An 18,709-nucleotide genomic window follows, 5' to 3' on the forward strand; every position below is an offset into this window, starting at 1 on the left:
GGTTACTATAAACGGGAAAAAATTATAAACCTCATAATTGGTAAGAGTATTGATAACATATATACATATTCGAAGAACACAAGCACTGGTTCTTATAGACGGAATGAAAACAGGCAAGAGGGCACACAGTGTAAACTTGACACATAACATCTTTGGACCATACAATTTTAAAGAGTGATTCTCTTTAGTTTATAGACCCAGTAAGTTGCTTTCTTTTGTCCAGTGAATACAGGAAACCATGAATAAGGTTCAGAAAACAAATTTCTAGGTACCAACTCCTTTGAATAAATTTAGAGATTTGAATTACATGTTCATTTCCAAATTGTTTCCAATAAAACTGAGGTCGGTCTAATTATTTAGGATAATCCCAACCCTTGAAGCAGAGTAACAGGTTACAAAGAAAGGTCAGAATCAAATTAAGGTATAGTTTAGACAGAACTTTTGAGAGATATTCTTACAGATGTAGCAATTTATATTCATCTTTTGCTTAAAGTAATATCAGTAATGGAAAACTGAGATATCAAAAAGACAAAACCACAAGTACAATTACGCTTGAGTATTTATTTTCTAAAATTAGTAAAACTGCCTCTTTTTAAAGTAGGAGTTGGGTATGGGGAATTGCCTATGAAATGACAGAAAACATTATTACAAATGGCATACCAGCCTTAAGGTGTTGAGGTTTCCTTTTTGAGGCATTAGATAAACTTGAATAAACATACACAGTAAAGGAATGAGCTAGACTGTGTGGGATAATTCTTAAGAAATTAGGGGTCAGCAGAAAGCTTTCCTATTCTTAGAATATTTGATACTAAATTTCAAAATAATCTAACAGTATCATAAAAATAGTACTCATATAAAAGAATGCCTGTTAATACTATTAGGGCACAAAGTACACAAGGAAATAGACTAGGCAAGTTGCTTCCATAGTAGCCCAATCAGATTTTTCTTTCAAAAACAAGTTAATGCCTCACAAATTAGAAATATCTACAAGGGTTATATATGCAGAGTGCTGACCTAAGCCTCATAATTTATTAAGAGCTTCCCATTTTTAAAAGTACACGATAATGAAAACTATACGGAATGCTACACATTAAGTTACTGTTGGTTTACATAGTAATTGTATAGTGCACGAGCTGGCATTAATGGGTTATAAATAAGAAAGGGCAGGGGAAAGTTTGTTCATACACATTTGTGAACATAAAAGAAACAAGGCACTTAATGGCAACAGTGCTGTCCCAGAATATCTTACAGACCAGCTCCAGCAGGTAACCTTTGGTACAGCTCCTTAACTTCTTCATGCTTTGCTTTTCCTTTATCCACACTTTGCTTACGCATCTCGGCCATTTCAATACACCACTCCTCAAATTTGGAATTATCCCGATCTACCAGCTCTTGAAGAAAGGCTATTCAGAACAGAAAGACACAAAAACCTTTATCCTGTTTTTCAAAGACAAAGAACCATGCTGATTTGTAAATTACAACAAATACTGGCTAAGATTTTGGTGGCAAAATCCTACTATGGTCTCCCTACAACTTGCAGGCAGAAGTAAAACTGAAGACAGACCCTGGAATAATACCAGGGGGTTTCCCTACCCGATTCTGCATGACATCATCAGCCAACTGGAAGCATCAAATGGGTCAGAAACACCATTCAAAACACATGGTGCCACAGACAGAGCACAGCACAGTATTAGGTAAAATGACAACTGACGACTGCCTTCAGCCAAGCAGCAGCTCTTTCTTTCTTATATTAAATCTAGAAAATTTATAACTGGCTAAAACCCAAAACTGCTTACAAAACTGAACAAAACAGAACCAAATTGCTCTTTAAATTCATCTTTATAATCCATAGGAATTTTTTTAAATTGCTTTTGCTTTTCTTTAGGGGCAGTCAGTGGAAGAGTTCTGTTAAAGCCTCCTTTATCATAAAAACTCACCACTTTAAAGCAAATCTGTGATTATATACACTTTCACCATTTACCATATGCAACCAACCTACCATAATAGATAAAAGCAATCCGTTCTCGTCATTGACCTTTGAGCATGGTGTTCTAAAATATTTGCCTTATGTAATCCTGGAAAATTGCTCACCTGGTACCTGAATAGTCGTGTTGGGTCTTTCTTGAGCTTGTAGTCTATAAACCAACATGTACGCATTTCGAGAGCAGTGAGTTCCTTTGCCACACTTGGGTTTACGTGTCTGGGATTTAGAAGGTTCTGCTGAGGTAAGAGAAATCAAAAGATGACTAAATTAGAATGCCTAGAGTTTATTCATTCTTTTGCAGGGGAGGGGAAGGGGGAGGGTCATAGAAAACAATTCCTAAAATACGAACTCAAGATACATTAAAAGGCAATACAAATTTAGCAGGCTGGACAAATTTCTTAATATTTAAACAAGTTACTAACCCGCATTGCCTGCCATATTCCATTTTTACAAGCTGAAAAGAAAGTATTCTTTTTCACAATGACAAACCTGAACCAGGAAAAAAAAAAAAAAAACCACAAACTATTATGAGTTTATTTTACTGTTGATCTTAAATTACAAAAATAAATCCAGACTTAATTGTGCAAAGAAATAAAATGGAATGTTCCTGAAAAAAATGAAATAAAATGCTAAGATTAGCCACTAATCTCTATAAATTCAGAAGCAAGTGGAAAACATTCGTGTTTTACATGGCACATACATAGCATGAAGGGGATCTTCAAATTGACTCTGATTACCCCAGGATAACCTTCCAATGGGTAGGAGGTCATGGACAGTTCTGAGGAAATCAATTACCAGATCCTCAATTGACAATGTATTTTTCTAAAATTGTTCAGGTTTCACTGATGGTTTCCACCTCTCCTTTCAGTCATCTGCCTCCCCACCTTACAAAAGAAAGACATAACCTCTTACCTGTGACAAAAAAAGTCTTATCTCACCAAAAGATATGTTTACAGTAAAATTTTGCTGTTCAATTTTTTAAAATTTCTAACACACTTACATTGGTTTGATCAATTATATAGTTTTATTTAAAAAAAAGAAAAAAGAACACTCAATCCAGAAGTACTTTCTAACTATTTAGAGCTTTATAGCTACAGAAAACTTAGTATATTCCATCAGAATGAAATTCTATAGGGTCAGTGTAATGGAAACACTAGTATAGGAGAAAAAGGAAACAAAAAATCCTGTCATAAAAAAAGATCAGTTCATTTAACTCTGAAAAGGATGACATGGATGTATGGAATCTATATGTTATGTAATTTCATTTGGATACAACAGTAATGCTGCAGTTTAAGTTTCAATATTTAATTTGTCAGAAGTTACATTATTTGAAGCTATTTAAATTTACAATGAAAAATGCTGGATTTTAAAATGTGCAATGAAATACAAAAGTTGTTCAATATTCTTATAGGGACTACAGGAGCAAGTATGTTTGAAGACCAGTCATAGGGAATTAAAACTCTCAGGAGCATGTATACAAAGAAAAGATGTTGGTCATTCCTAACTAAAAAGTTAAGATTTAAGATGTTCATTGGGCTTCCCTGGTGGCGCAGTGGTTGAGAATCTGCCTGCCAATGCAGGGGACACGGGTTCGAGCCCTGGTCCGGGAAGATCCCACATGCTGCGGAGCAACTAGCCCCGTGAGCCACAATTACTGAGCCTGCGCGTCTGGAGCCTGTGCTCCGCAACAAGAGAGGCCGCGATAGTGAGAGGCCCGCGCACCGCGATGAGGAGTGGCCCCCACTTGCCGCAATTAGGAGAAAGCCCACGCACATAAAAGAAGACCCAACACAGCAAAAATAAATTTTTAAAAATTTTTTTAAAGAAGGAAAAACTCAAAAAAAATTGTTCATTAATTTGTATAAGACGGAATATAAAATGATTCATAGAAGTTCACAAGAGAATATAGTAATGACTGACTAATGGAATTTAATGAATAAGTATTTTCTATTTTTGATAAAATAGATAAAAGGAGCAATGTAAGCTGCATATAATGAGAGGTATTAAAACATTGGAATGGGGGCTTCCCTGGTGGCGCAGTGGTTGAGAGTCCGCAACGGGAGAGGCCACAACAGTGAGAGGCCTGCATACCGCAATTAAAAAAAAAAAAAAAAAATGTAATGGGGTCCTCATACATGTAGAGTCTCTTTCTATTGAACTGTTTTAAAATTTAGGACTATCTATATGTAGAAGACAGGAGAGCCTTAATAATGCTTTTAAGCCTTAATAATGCTTTTAATCCTACAATTTTCTCACTGTAATGAAACAGATCAAATAAACCTCAGTAAAGAACAGTCAAATAAAGCCAAATTTTAATTATTCACAATTTAAAACTACATGTCAATTTTGTTCCTAGTAAGAATATCACGATAAAGAAAATATATAAGCAAATGTTAAGAGCCTAAGTATTACTTAGGTAAAGTGGGAGCAAGATTGCTACATGTCTAAAATGTGATTTAAAATTAGAAAATACTTCTAGCATCAAGCCTGGGTTGAGCGCTCCTCAGAGCAGGCAAACCCAGCACACCTCCCACTTTCTCTTTTCAAGCTTTACTGAGGTATAATTGATGAATAAAAATGGTATACATAGGGCTTCCCTGGTGGCGCAGTGGTTGAGAGTCCGCCTGCCGATGCAGGGGACACAGGTTCGTGCCCCAGTCCGGGAAGATCCCACATGCCGTGGAGCGGCTGGGCCCGTGAGTCATGGCTGCTGAGCCTGCACGTCCGGAGCCTGTGCTCCGCAACGGGAGAGGCCACAACAGTGAGAGGCCCGTGTACCGCAAAAAGAAAAAAATGGTATACATAAAAAAATAGAAAATACTTCTTCCAATTACAAGAATAGAGCCACCACATGGACATCTGCAGCAAGATTCCCCAGGCCTTCCTGAAAGCCAACCTTAACTGCCATGCTACTCCACCTTGGGAAAGAGGTACTGATCCTTTAAGAAAGAAGGGTGGCAGGAGACACACACCTACTCCCAATCCTTTTCTCTTTTTGCATCCCATTGTCCGAGCCTCACCCCAAAATGACAAACACGTTAAGAAAGTGATGAGAACCTCAGCCAAGATGGCTCCTATTGGAAGAACAGCCACTCCATTGGACAATACATGGGTATGTAGCCCACGAAAACCGAGGTGATGAGAGCTACACACTAGAATAATACTATTTCAGGAGGTATCGTTTACAGCAGACCTCATTACTACAAAACAGCAAGCCAGCTTATTCCCCAGAGGCACTGCTCCACACTCTAGGGATGGAGTAAGATACTTAACGGAGAGGGGTAGACATTGCTCAGGGAACAAAGTTCCCCTGCTATACTTATTTCCCCCAAATAAATTTCCTGACCCAGAGAAAAGGACTACAAATCCTACTATATTACATCTACTACTCATAATTTTTAGCTTAATACTCACCATCCTCTTCCCTAGCTGCCCACAATTAACCTGTTAATTGAAAATTAAATTTGTGCCTTCAAACTGTACTGAAAACATGACATTATGGAAACCATCTCTGGAGCAAAATCATTTTTTAAAAAAATTCAAGCATTTCTATAACAGATGTTCAGAGATTTCATGTGTTTAAGAAATGCAAATAGCCTTGATAGTCCATAACAATCTTGGGCCATAATAATTTATCACAAACATTTCTGGTAAAAAAAAAAATTATATTTTAAAAGGGCACTCACAACTTAAAGGTTTTACCTAGATCTTCCTCAATCCCTAGTTGTAATTTCTTCCCCTCCATCTTTTCTATGTCTTCGTCATTAAACTTATACCATTCACCAGACTGTGGATCTTTCACATGGGCAATGTAGTGACCGGAATAAGCACTCACTCCTCTGTGTATGAGGACTGCACTGAGTTCATACACATAGGACCCACCTACGGAAGGAGAAAGGGGAAAAATGAAAGAAATTTTGGATAACATTATTTCTTCTTATATCCTGAGCCTGAATTGTAATGATTACAATTCTTTATGCATCTGACAGAGTTCAAAATATGTCACCTAAGATTTAAAGAATTTAGTCTCATAAAATAAAGTAGCAGGCATTGTTTTAAGCAGCTCACTGTATCAACTCTCCATTCCCTCTGCAAAATATACAGGTGGAAAGCTACGGCATTCTGGGCACTCAGGGTTACGAAGCCATTCTGAAGTACACTTTCCCTTCTGCATTAACAGGCTGAGCCATATGCTTACCAAGAATCAGTTGTTCATATTTTCCAACTTATTACAAAAATTAACTATACACAAACTAATAAGATTTGAGTGCAAAACTAAAAAGCTATTGTTTCTAGAAAAAAGAAAAATCTTTTTTAAAAATTGGAGATAAGTCATTAAGGAAAATTGCTTTCAAAATAGGTGTAGACAAGGGAATTCACTGGTCGTCCAGTGGTTAGGACTCGGTGCTTTCAATGCCGATGACGTGGGTTTGATCCCTCGTCAGGGTAAACTAAGATCCCACAAGCCTCGTGGCACGGCCAAAAGAGGGGGGGAAAAATCGGTGTAGACAAGACAAATAGAAAATACAGAGAAAGAAACAATAAAAATCTAGACTGGGTTCTGCACTCAGATTTCTTTATGAGTATTTTAAATTATTAACTATTCCACTTTAAATAAACAAAACCGGGGCTTCCCTGGTGGCGCAGTGGTTGGGAGTCCGCCTGCCAATGCAGGGGACACGGGTTCGATCCCTGCTGCGGGAAGACCCCACATCCTGCGGAGCAATGAAGCCTGTGCGCCACAACTACTGAGCCTGCGCTCTAGAGCCCGCGAGCCACAACTACTGAGCCCGCGTGCCACAACTACTGAAGCCCGCGTGCCTAGAGCCCGTGCTTCTCAACAAGAGAAGCCACCGCAATGAGAGGCCTGTGCAACTCAACGAGGAGTAGCCCCCGCCTGCAGCAACTAGAGAAAGCCCGCATGCAGCAACGGGGACCCAACGCAGCCAAAAATAAATAATAAATAAAATAGATAAATTAAAATAAATACACAAAACCTACATATCACAGCCTATCTACTATGCACATGGTTTATGCAAGAAGAGAAGGCTTTATCCATACATCAAAATATCAGCAAATGAATGAACATTTACGTTTTAAGACAAAATATTTTTAAGTTTGAAAAAAATCTTTTAAACATTCTGAACTTTAATTATAGGGAGGAAACTGTACTTAAAGCAATCACTGCTACTACACATTTTATTAATAAAAATTAGAAAAATTCATCAGCAATCCTACAACACAGACATAACCACTATTAATATTGAAACTTATAGATTTTTTTCCAACAAATATATCATTAACATCTTTCCACATCATTAAATATTCTTCTGAAAATTATTTATAGTGGCTATATACAAGTACCACATTATATTGAACCACTCCCTCACTGCTGGACATTTAAACTGGTAGCATTTTATGGCCATTAAATAATTACTTTTGTCATAAAAATCTTTGCACACATATCTTTGTTTCATCACTGTAATTTCCTTAAAACTGCAAGAAGTCAGTCATAAAGGTATAGCCAGTCACTCATTCAACAAATAATAAACATTCTAGACACTGTTTTAGGCATGGAGAATACAGCAGTTGACTGAAATGACAAAGTCCTGCATTCCTTTAGCTCAGTGGGGGGACACGGTAATGCAGATTAATACCTGAAGCAAAGCCCATCTAACCCCCCCCAGCTGAAAATAAATTTAAAATACTAAGATAAAAATACTTTAAAATCTTTTAAGATGCAATGATCATCTGGCAACAAATGAAGAATTCTCAGAAGCCAAATACTATGTGAAGGCAGGAAGCTAGGAGGTTAAGGAAGATGAAACCAATTTCCTCCTGAGAGTATTAGGTGAAACTTTATCAACTTCAACTGTTTTTTTCACATTTAAGAGGTTTGTGGGACCAAAGCTAAGATCCTTAAAAGGTGAGGAGTCTAGAAGTGGACTCACATCGTGAAACTAGGGTTCTTCAGTTTAAGAAATAAGGAGAAATGAACCTACCCTGCAGAGGAAATAGTAGGAAAAAATTATCTGCTTTATACTTTGACTCTTGGGGTGAGGAAAAAAACAAATATCTGTTGCAAGTTTTTAAGAATCTAGCCCTCATGAATATTTCAACCAAGAATTCATACTACCTAGGAAGACAGAAAAACCTCAAGCCAAGAATGTAGTTTGATGTGGTCCTAGAATGAGTGACAGTTCTAAGGAATATGAATTCAGTCCAACATACACATAAACACATACAAACACAACACAAAACACAAAGGACACAAGTCACTATAACTGAGAGGCAGGAAACAACAGGTAAATAACCCATGAAGTTTTTCATCTCAGTTACTGGAAAAAGTAAAAATAAGTAGAACGTTATGTTTAAAGAAATAAATGATAGAATAAAAACTAAAAGTAAGGAATGAGATTATAAAAAATGAAAGATGTGATACAGAACCAAATCAAGCTTCTAGAAATGAAAATTACAATAACTGAAAGTCGAAACTCTACCCAAGTTTTAACAGCGCAATTAGGTTTGCCTAAATAGAGAATCATTAAAGTAGAAGGTAGACCTGAGAAAAGTTAGGTAGAATGCAGGACAAAGCAAGAGTTAGGAGACATGGATGGCAAAGTTAAAATCTTTTTTTTTTTTTTAAAGTTAAAATCTTAATACATGACTAATATAATTCCAGAAGGAGAGATGAATGAATGGAAAAGAGAAAAAAAAATTAAGACATAATGGTTAAAAAAAAAAAAAAAGACATAATGGTTGAGAAATTTATCCTTTAGGGAGGATAAATACACTAAAATTCAACCCAAGCAGGTCACAGTGGCACTGCAAAACACCAAAACAAAAACAAACAAACAAAAAAAAGATCTTCAAAATCAGACAAAATAAAACAGGTCACCTATAAAGAAACAAGAATTAAACCACAACCAACTTTACAACAGCAACAAAGGAAGCCCTAAGACAACAGAATCTCCAATTGTACTGAGTGAAAATAACTGTTAATCCTTAGAGTAAATTTCACAACAAGAAATAAATATACTTCCAGACAGTATGCTGAAAATAACTTGATACCAACAGACCCTTACTAAAGGCATTTTTACAAACTTAATTCAAGTGTTCCAGACGGTCTAGAATATTAAAAGGAATGATAAACAAAGGAGGTAGGTAAAATAACAACAATAATTCTATAGATAGTAAGGCATCCTATGAGGGCTAGTGTGTGTGTGTGTGTGTGTGTGTGTGTGTGTGTGTGTGTGTGTGTGTGTTTGGCAGCTGTGGCCACACCAAGCAGCTTGCAGGAGCTTACTTCCCCAACTAGGGATCGAACCCAGGCCCCTGGCATAGGATTCCCCTTATCAGTTTTTTTTTTAAGGTAGAACTAAAACACATACGAAAACAATAAACAACTTAGGAGAATATCGATTTCCTAGTGGTTTGAGGTCCTTGTACTGTTTCTAGAGGAACTCTAACAGTTAGGTATGTTATAATTTCCAGGTTAATCACTGAAAGAACAAAATAGTAATAGCAGGGCTTCCCTGGTGGCGCAGTTGTTGGGAGTCTGCCTGCCGATGCAGGGGATACGGGTTCATGCCCCGGTCCAGGAAGATCCCACATGCCACGGAGTGGCTGGGCCCGTGAGCCATGGCCACTGAGCCTGTGTGTCCGGAGCCTGTGCTCCGCAACGGGAGAGGCCACAACAGTGAGAGGCCCACACACCGCAAAAAAAAAAAAAAAAAAAAAAAAAAAAAAACAGTAATAGCAAACAGCCCAGCCCAGGTTGTATCCACCAGGTGGGCACTTCCACACTCCACGTTTTAGGGCTTACCTAGACTCACCTACCCACTCTTCTTTCTACTACACGGCACTCTCCCAATCACTTCATGGAAAAGGTGAACGAGAAACAACCTCTCCACTCCCAACCTCAGGTAAGAAACAACCTCTCCACTCCCCACCTCAGGGAAGAAAGAAACAACCTCTCCACTCCCAACCTCAGGTAAGAAACAACCTCTCCACTCCCCACCTCAGGTAAGAAACAACCTCTCCACTCCCCAACCTCAGGTAAGAAACAACGTCTCCACTCCCAACCTCAGGGAACCTAAAGAAAACTCCTTAACCCTGAGCAGAACAACAGGAAGAGAATAGGGGGAAATGTCATGGTGTTAAATTGGCCGGGTTCTTATAGCGTGAGTGAGCAAGGGAACCTCAAGCAGTGAACTTGATCTGTGATGATACCTAACTAGTAGGGACCCCAGGTGCCTGGCAGAAAGAAACCTGAGGTCTCTCTGAAGGAGGTGGCTTCATCCCAGCCCTAAGTGAATCCCCGTAAAAAATTTTCCAGGGACTTCCCTGGTGGTCCAGTGGTTAAGACTCTGCACTTCCGCTGCAGGGGGCGCAGGTTCGATTCCTGGTGAGGGAACAAGATCCCACATGCCATGCAGTGCGGCAAAAATAAAAAATAAAAAATTTTCCAGAGATAACCAGGTACGGAAGACATGGCAACATTAAAATAACCAAATCAGACAGCAAAAATAAACCTGAATAATATTCCACCAATATCAGTCATGGATTATAAAACTGGGCTCTCTCTGTTTAGAGAAATGAGAAACTTGAAAATATATGCAAGTGACAGGGAACTATAAAAAGTGATGTAAATTTGAATTAGAGGAATTAGGAGTATAAATAGATGAACTGATCCAGTTAAAAGATCAAAACTGTCAGATTGGATTTTCTCATATAAATTTGAAATTCTCCAAAATAAAAAGGTTAAGAAGAGAGACAGACATACTGTGGTGTTTTTCTCCAGGAATCAATGGCCCAGATGAAGGAGCAGAGGAGGCAGATTAAGATTTAATGATGCGTTAGATTTCGCCTGGCTATATCCCAGGAGGCAAAAGGGTAAACTAAACTATAATGTTTAGGGGTACAAGCTTACACGGTAAAATGCTAAAGCAAAAAGATAAAAAAGTGATTTCCAGGGCTTCCCTGGTGGCGCAGTGGTTGAGAGTCCGCCTGCCGATGCAGGGGACGCGGGTTCGTGCCCCGGTCCGGGAAGATCCCACATGCCGCAGAGCGGCTGGGCCCATGAGCCATGGCCGCTGAGCCTGCGCGTCCGGAGCCTGTGCTCCGCAACGGGAGAGGCCACAGCAGTGAGAGGCCCGCGTACCACAAAAAAAAAAAAAAAGTGATTTCCACATAAGTCAGATTACTGGCTATATTTCAGGAGGAAGGAGATTGCAACTGGGTGGGGCACACAGGAATCTTTGGAGTACTGGGAATGTTTTTTCTTGACCTGGGTGGTACTCGTGAAGATATTCACTTTGTGATAATTCTCTGAGCCATACATTTTTGTATTGTAACTTCGATGAATGTGTTACATTTTATAATTTTAAGAAGAGGAAAAATAGGATGGAATAAGATGTATGAAATTTAAACTATGGAAGAAAAAGGTAGCTATGACCCTCAGAAGGACTGAGGCAGAGTGAAAGACAAAATCACTGAAGGAGAGAAGTTGTTAATGAGGTCAGCTGAAGACTGTCTACAACAGTGGTACTTAGTAGTATTCCCTAAATTATTAATGACGACAATAAACCACAGAAGGATTAGCAGTAACTGTGACTCTTCTACCAACAGACATCACGGTTTTCATTACCACATTATCATTGTTGCAGATAAGCTGATTTTATACTTATCAATTTACTGTACTCATCAACTTAAGAATTCCAGTGGTTTTGACCACTGGAACCTGTTCTTTGGTTTGCACTTATATTACTGTATTACAAATTTGTGTCAGTATTTTGATAACTACATTTAAATGTAATTGGTTTCTGGGACTTCCCTGGCAGTCCAGTGGTTAAGACTTCGCCTTCCAATGCAGGGGGTGCGGGTGCGGGTTCAATCCTTGGTGGAGAGCTAAGACCCCACGTGCCTCGTGGCCAAGGAACCAAAACATAAAACAGAAGCAATATTGTAACAAATTCAATAAAGACTTCAAAAATGATCCACATCAACAAAAATCTTTAAATGTAATTGGTTTCTTCTAAAAGTCTATGAATTTTATTCAGACTCTTAAAATGGTCTACAGGGATATTAAAATCCCCATGAAATATGGCAGGAGTTAGAGGGTAAGCTGCTGAATGTTCAAGGTATGAGAATCCCTCTGTCTACATATCTCCGTGTATCTGCAGGTCCACTATTTAAAGAAGCAAATGAGTTCTCCTTTAAAAAATAGATCATCTTTTAGATCTATCTTTTCCATTTTGTGTGGATATGTGTGTATAGACATACATGAATAAGAATTTAGGAAAATATAAATACTGGTTATCTGGGTCATAGAATTACAAGTGGCTCTTATTTATAACTCTTCTTTATGCTTTCTGAATTTTCCTAATTATGTAGAATGAACCCTGTGCAATTATAACAAGTTAATTTGTTTCTAGTATTCTACCTATATGAGGTAATACATTTGTATAACAAACATTACAAAAGAGTGTGAACAGGTCTATAACTACAAACTACTGGATTAATTTTACCAGTCATAGCTAACAATTCTAAAATAAGAATTTTTATTTCTCTAATTAAAAATTACTTAGTAGGGCTTCCCTGGTGGCGCAGTGGTTGAGAGTCTGCCTGCCGATGCAGGGGACACGGGTTCGTGCCCCGGTCCGGGAAGATCCCACATGCCGCGGAGCGGCTGGGCCTGTGAGCCATGGCCGCTGAGCCTGCGCTCCACAACAGGAGAGGCCACAACAGTGAGAGGCCCGCGTACCACAAAAAAAACAAAACAAAAAAAAAATTACTTAGTAATCCAACATACTAAAATTATATATACAGCTTTTTTGACCTATTATGGACAAAGGTTTTCTTTACAATATAAATTGGACAAATATATAATAAATTGAATAATAAGAACTATTCGAAATCATACACTGGAGTCAAGGAAAAGAATAATTTGGGAATTCCCTGGCTGTCCAGGGTTAGGACTGGATGCTTTCACTGCAGTGGCCTGGGGTTCAATCCCTGGTCGGGGAACTAAGATCCTGCAAGCCACACAGCGCACCCAAAAAAAAAAAAAAAAAAAAGAATACTTTTACATCTCCTAAGTTTCTGACCCCGAGAAATCACTAAGCCATCAGGCTTTTCTAATTTCAAATAATTACCTAAACAAAGGAGGCAGGAAGCAAACTACTATGTAAAGTGAACTGCTAAAGTTTATTCATTCAGCCAAATATAATAGTAACAAAGTCCAGCAGCAACTTCTACAGTAGTTTCCTTCTTCCACAGGTGTAAATTTTAAATTCCAGTACTGATTAGAGAGCACCATACATTTTAAGGCTTAAATATTTACCACATCACTTCCCCCAACCTCCCCAATCATTCCTGTTGAAGGTTTTACTTTATGGCTTGCTTCTATTTATAAGCTGCCACCAGAACTTTTCTATGGAGACAGAGTTTATGGTATAATTTCTGTATTAAAAATTTCACAAACATTAAGGTCAATCTTAAAAGAGAAGTAAAATGGTCTGTCCAGGGCTTCCCTGGTGGCGCAGTGGTTGGGAATCCGCCTGCCAGTGCAGGGGACACGGGTTCAAGCCCTGGTCCGGGAGGATCCCACATGCCGCGGAGCAACGAAGCCCGTGCGCCACAACTACTGAAGCCCGCGTGCCTACAGCCCACGAGCCGCAGCTGGAGAAAGCCCGCGCGCAGCAACGGGGACGCAATGCAGCCAAAAATAAATAAATAATAAATTAAAAAAAAAAAAAAAAAAAAAAAAAAAAATGGTCTGTCCAGTACGGGCAGGAGAAACAAAGGGCAAGATGTTTCTTTTCTCTAACAAGAATCATCCTGTTTGGTAAGATGAAGACTCCCAAAAGAAAAAGAAGAGTAAGTTATTAGAGACTCTGTCATAACATCCTACAACTTATCGGTGGTCATATATATAATTATAGCATAAATATTGGAACTAGGCCATCTAATGTTTTTGAGAAAATGTTTTTTAAAAACGTGAATGGAGGCAGCTTGGAGACCCTTAATTTTACGAGGAATTACAGATATGGTATTGAGGCTAAGGTAACAAGCCTTGAGTACAGGAACAGCGAAGTATTTTTCATTTTTTATTCTTTTATACCATTAATTATATACTGGGTTGACCAAAAAGTTTGTTTGGGTTTTTCCGTGAACGAACATTTTGGCCAACCCCAATATACATCCATGAACCATCTAATATTTGTTATGTACTCACTCATAGAAAATGAAAGTAACATATCGGCTCACCTAAAATGCCTTTGTTCTCAAAGATTAGCAAATAAAATTTAGTAGTAAAATGCTACTCTGTACTGAACACAAATAGATCACAAGTTCATCTCTGAGCATTATAATTATCACTGCTTGGTAAAAATATTACCTTTGTGTTCCACATAAGGCTCCATATCCAAAATTTCTGAGAAGCCAATGTAGGTATTCAGCTTTTTCTTATGTCCAGTTTGCCTAACCAAGAAAAAGCTAATATTTATATTTAAAACAACCATAAAACAGTGTATAAGGTCTACTGGTTATTTTAGTAAACTGGATAGCAGCTAGGTAGATTTCATTTAGCAATCTTGCTCAAAACATGATACTGTCTTAGAATTGGGCAATAAATAATCAACACCCTAAAAGGTATGAATTTAAAGTGCTAATTCCAAACAGTACATTTCTAGAAGTTTTTGTTTTATTACAAAGGAAACCATACATGTTCCTGCTTTACAGAAGAAATGCACATGTGAAAAAAAATTGCCTGATCTATCTCCATGGGAATGGGGGACGTACTGTAGTGAGCAGAAAATTTACTCAAGTCCTTATACAATAAAACATAATGTCAAGGAAATTCAGTTCCTACCTAAATGTCTGCTTTTCCTTGGAAGTTTTTAATAATTTTTCAGAATAAAAAATAAGGATTCTCTATTTTTCTAGTTCTTAATTATGACAGGCTGTAACTTTCATCCCCAAATCTTGACTTTCAAATTATAAGCATTTTACTATCTTATCTATGGTAAAATCTGTACATACTAGTCCACAGTGAGCAACAAATACTACGACATGCACATATTTACCTGTCAAAGACAAAACGCATTAGCTGTAAGTTCAGAGTACAAGGAAGACTAAGGAGTCGGATCTTCCTTGTTGCATTCTGTTTGCTTTGACAGTTTTCACAAAAGTATCGATTGTCTCCTTCTAATTTTTCTTCCTGATCAGGAATAAGACACATTAAAAAAAAAGAAAAGATTTTTTTAAGTGATCAACCCTATGATGCAAATTATAATTTCATTTTAGTTAATAGCTTATATTTCTATTCAAGCTCTTTAAGATCAAGTTATTATAAATAATGGACACATAAGATTGTATTAGCTTAGCAGTGACACTATTAATTTGTATACAATGATTTAAAACTAATGTTTCTCTTTCCAAAACGTATGATTTTAAAAATACTTGGCTTTAGATCTTTTCTCCTGATAATCCCAATTCTGGGAATTGTAAGGAAGTAGGTTTAGAAAAGAAATCATAAGGGGCTTCCCTGGTGGCACAGTGGTTAAGAATCTGCCTGCCAATTCAAGGGACTCGGGTTCGAACCCTGGTCTGGGAAGATCTCACATGCCGTGGAGCAACTAAGCCCGCGAGCCACAACTACTGAAGCCTGTGCACCTAGAGCCCGTGCTCTGCAACAAGAGAAGCCACCGCGATAAGAAGCCCATGCCCGCACACTGCAACAAGGAGTAGCCCTCGCTCTCCACAACTAGAGAAAGCCCACGCACAGCAACGAAGACCCAACGCAGCCAAAAATAAATAAATTAATTAAATAAAAGAAATAATAGGTACTTTGATGCAGCAAAATTAATTTTAAAACAGTGAAAATGGGCAGAAACTACATATGGGCAATGAATATGAAATTATATATATAAATTTCAAACACACACACAGTTAAAGTTACTGAACCACATTCATGACACAAAACTAAGAGTGCAGAAAACGCAATGTTAGAGCTAATGGTGGTTTCTTTTTAAATTTTTCCTTTTTTTTTATGCTGACTTTCTGCACAGTGTAAAGGGTTTTTTTTTATTATGTGTAACATAGGCAAAATTATTTAAGTCAATAAATTTTTAAGGAATTTCACATGTTCTGATTCTTTCCACTGCCAATCACCTTAGTGATTATTTTAGTGATAATCTCCAAAGTCATAATCTTCAAGATAAGATATCCCTTTCAAAAAGAAGTTTTGCTCAATCCATAGCTGTCATGTCAGTCAGTCCACAACTCTTTTAGTTGGGCTTCTTTGATCTCCAATGGAATACGGACACACTTCAAAATTCCCCACCTATAACCTTTGGGATCCAGTTTCCTCAAGCAATTTACTGTAGGACCATGTTTAGGGTCAGGAGATGGATATGCCTGGTTCTGAATTTGACACCCTCTAAAATTGTATTGATGGATATGCCTGGTTCTGAATTTGACACCCTCTAAAATTGTATTAAGTTCAAATCATATTCATTCCTAAGCTATCACATCCTACAACAGTACAGATCGTTGGGATATGCCAATACCTAAGATTAAAAAAAGTCTGACTGTTAGGTTTTTCACAGTTTACTTGGCAGCTCTGTCTTTTTTTTTTGTTTGCAGTACGCAGGCCTCTCACTGTTGTGGCCTCTCCCGTTGCGGAGCACAGGCTCCGGATGCACAGGCTCAGCGGCCGTGGCTCATGGGCCCAGCCGCTCCGCGGCACGTGCGATCCTCCCAGTCCAGGGCACGAACCCGCATCCCCTGCATCAGGAGGCGGACTCTCAACCACTGAGCCACCAGGGAAGCCCTGGCAGCTCTGTCTTATAGTTAGTTCTTTCCCACAGATATAACAGGTAGTTCTATGAGTAAAGGAAACCACATAGTTACTCTATGAGGTGTTTCCAATGCTGTAGGTTTACAGAAAAAGCTCCATCGGGATAGACCTCAACTTCCTTTATGTTTCTATAACAGCTTTTTGGTACAGATTACACTACAAGACAATAAATACAGTAATACAATACTAGTACCACCACTTTATTCATTTGATCCAGGAAGCCACACTCGCCTATTTACTCAACTCACATCCCCCTCAGCATCTTTGACTAGCTGCTCCCCTATCTCTCTGATCTCTTAATGTTTGAATGTCCCAGGGTTCCTTCCGTCCTTGGTCTTCGTCTCTCTCATGCCCTTGGTGATTTGATCAAGCCCTGACTTCTCCCCTGAACTATACCTATCAAATCTAACATGCCCCACTGCAAATTCCTAATTCCTCTGCCAAACCTGCTCTTCCCACACTCCTTCACATCTTAGTTATGCCAACTTTATTCTTCCAGTTGCTCAGGGCAAAACTTTAGTGATCCCTGACTCCTCTCTTTTTCCCCATATCCAATCTACAATTTTATCAGCTCTACTTTGAAAAAATCCAAACACTGCTTATCACCTCTCCAGCTAACCCTTGGTCCAAGCCACCATCAACTCCTTCTGTCTGCCCCCTTGCCCCACCATCAGCCTATTCTCAAGACAGCAACCAGAGTTATCCTGTTGAAACAGATTACATCACTCCTATGCATACAGCCCTACATGGTATCTCATCTCACTCAGAGTCAAATTTCCAACAAAGGTCTACCAGGCCCTGTCTGATATGGTCCTTAGTTACCTCCACAATGTCATCTTCTATCATCCTCCCTATGTTTCAACCACACTGACCTCCCTGCTATTCCTCAAACCCCAGGCACATTCTTGTCTCATGCTCTACACTTGCTATTTCACCTGCCCCAGACACTCTTCTCCCCAATTCTTGGATGACTCACTACTCCACTTTCAATCACACTCCACATGCTCCATGCCCCTTCCCCGCTTTAGTTTTCTCCATAGCCCTTATTACAGTTGACACACTAGATGTTTTACTTCCATTTATTTTATTGTCCGTCACTGGTCCCCATACCATTATCACTATAAGCTTCTTAAAGGCAAAAATGTCTGTTTTGTTCCATATGGTTATTCCCAACAGCTGAAACACTGCCTGAACATGTAAGCACTCAATATTTAGCTGAATGAACCCAATAAATGAGAACTTCAAGCATTCTAATGGTTGTGCTAAAGGAAGAGGAAAAGTACAAAATTATTTTAAGAAAGGAAGCTATATAATAAGCTCACCTATCAATACCATGCTATGTGTCTGTTCCTACATGATAACAAAGGCTGCCTCTTAGCAACTTTTCTACTCCGAACAAAGGGGAACCATTTCCCTGTCTCTGCGTAAATCTAAATATACAAAGAGGGACTTCCCTGGCTGTCCAGTGGTTAAGGATCCGTGCTCCCAATGCATGGTGCACGGGTTCAATCCCTGGTTGGGGAACTAAGATCCCGCATGCCGCCTGGTGTGGCCAAAATAAACACACACACACACAGATATGGAGTGGAGAGGCTGAAGAATGGTCGTATTTGATGTAAAAAAAATATTTGCATTCAACACTGTCTAGTTCTCATTAAATGAAAAAGTAAATTAACCTTATGGTAACATCACTTATATTTTCTTACTCTGTTACACCCCAATCACACGAGTTTTTGCACATACATAACTCTACATATAAAATAAACTGAAACAGTCAAAAATTATTTATTTTTTTGCGGTACACGGGCCTCTCACTGTTGTGGCCTCTCCCGTTGCGGACCACAGGCTCCGGACACGCAGGC

General features: G+C 38.6%; 1 protein-coding gene and 1 non-coding gene across 9 annotated transcripts in view; both read right to left on the minus strand.

Moving 5' to 3' along the window:
- USP48 (ubiquitin specific peptidase 48) overlaps positions 1-18,709 on the minus strand; it is a 69,048-nt gene that overhangs the window by 32,103 nt on the left and 18,236 nt on the right. For 5 of the 8 annotated variants that reach the window (XM_032626863.1, XM_032626880.1, XM_032626900.1 and 2 more), the window contains 5 exons: positions 15,073-15,206; positions 14,385-14,467; positions 5,687-5,866; positions 2,092-2,220; positions 1,254-1,403 (listed from right to left, as the gene is read on the minus strand). In XM_032626863.1, the coding sequence (XP_032482754.1) occupies positions 1,254-1,403; positions 2,092-2,220; positions 5,687-5,866; positions 14,385-14,467; positions 15,073-15,206 (676 nt within the window). The remainder of the gene's footprint in view (positions 1-1,253; positions 1,404-2,091; positions 2,221-5,686; positions 5,867-14,384; positions 14,468-15,072; positions 15,207-18,709) is intronic. The other 3 variants (XM_032626890.1, XM_032626873.1, XM_032626908.1) reach the window with 2 other exon arrangements.
- On the minus strand, positions 16,828-16,962 carry LOC116745537. The gene has a single exon (XR_004347457.1). It is a non-coding gene; the product is annotated as a small nucleolar RNA SNORA18 (small nucleolar RNA).

The sequence above is a fragment of the Phocoena sinus genome, chromosome 1 (assembly GCF_008692025.1).
Source record: "Phocoena sinus isolate mPhoSin1 chromosome 1, mPhoSin1.pri, whole genome shotgun sequence".
NCBI lineage: Eukaryota > Metazoa > Chordata > Mammalia > Artiodactyla > Phocoenidae > Phocoena > Phocoena sinus.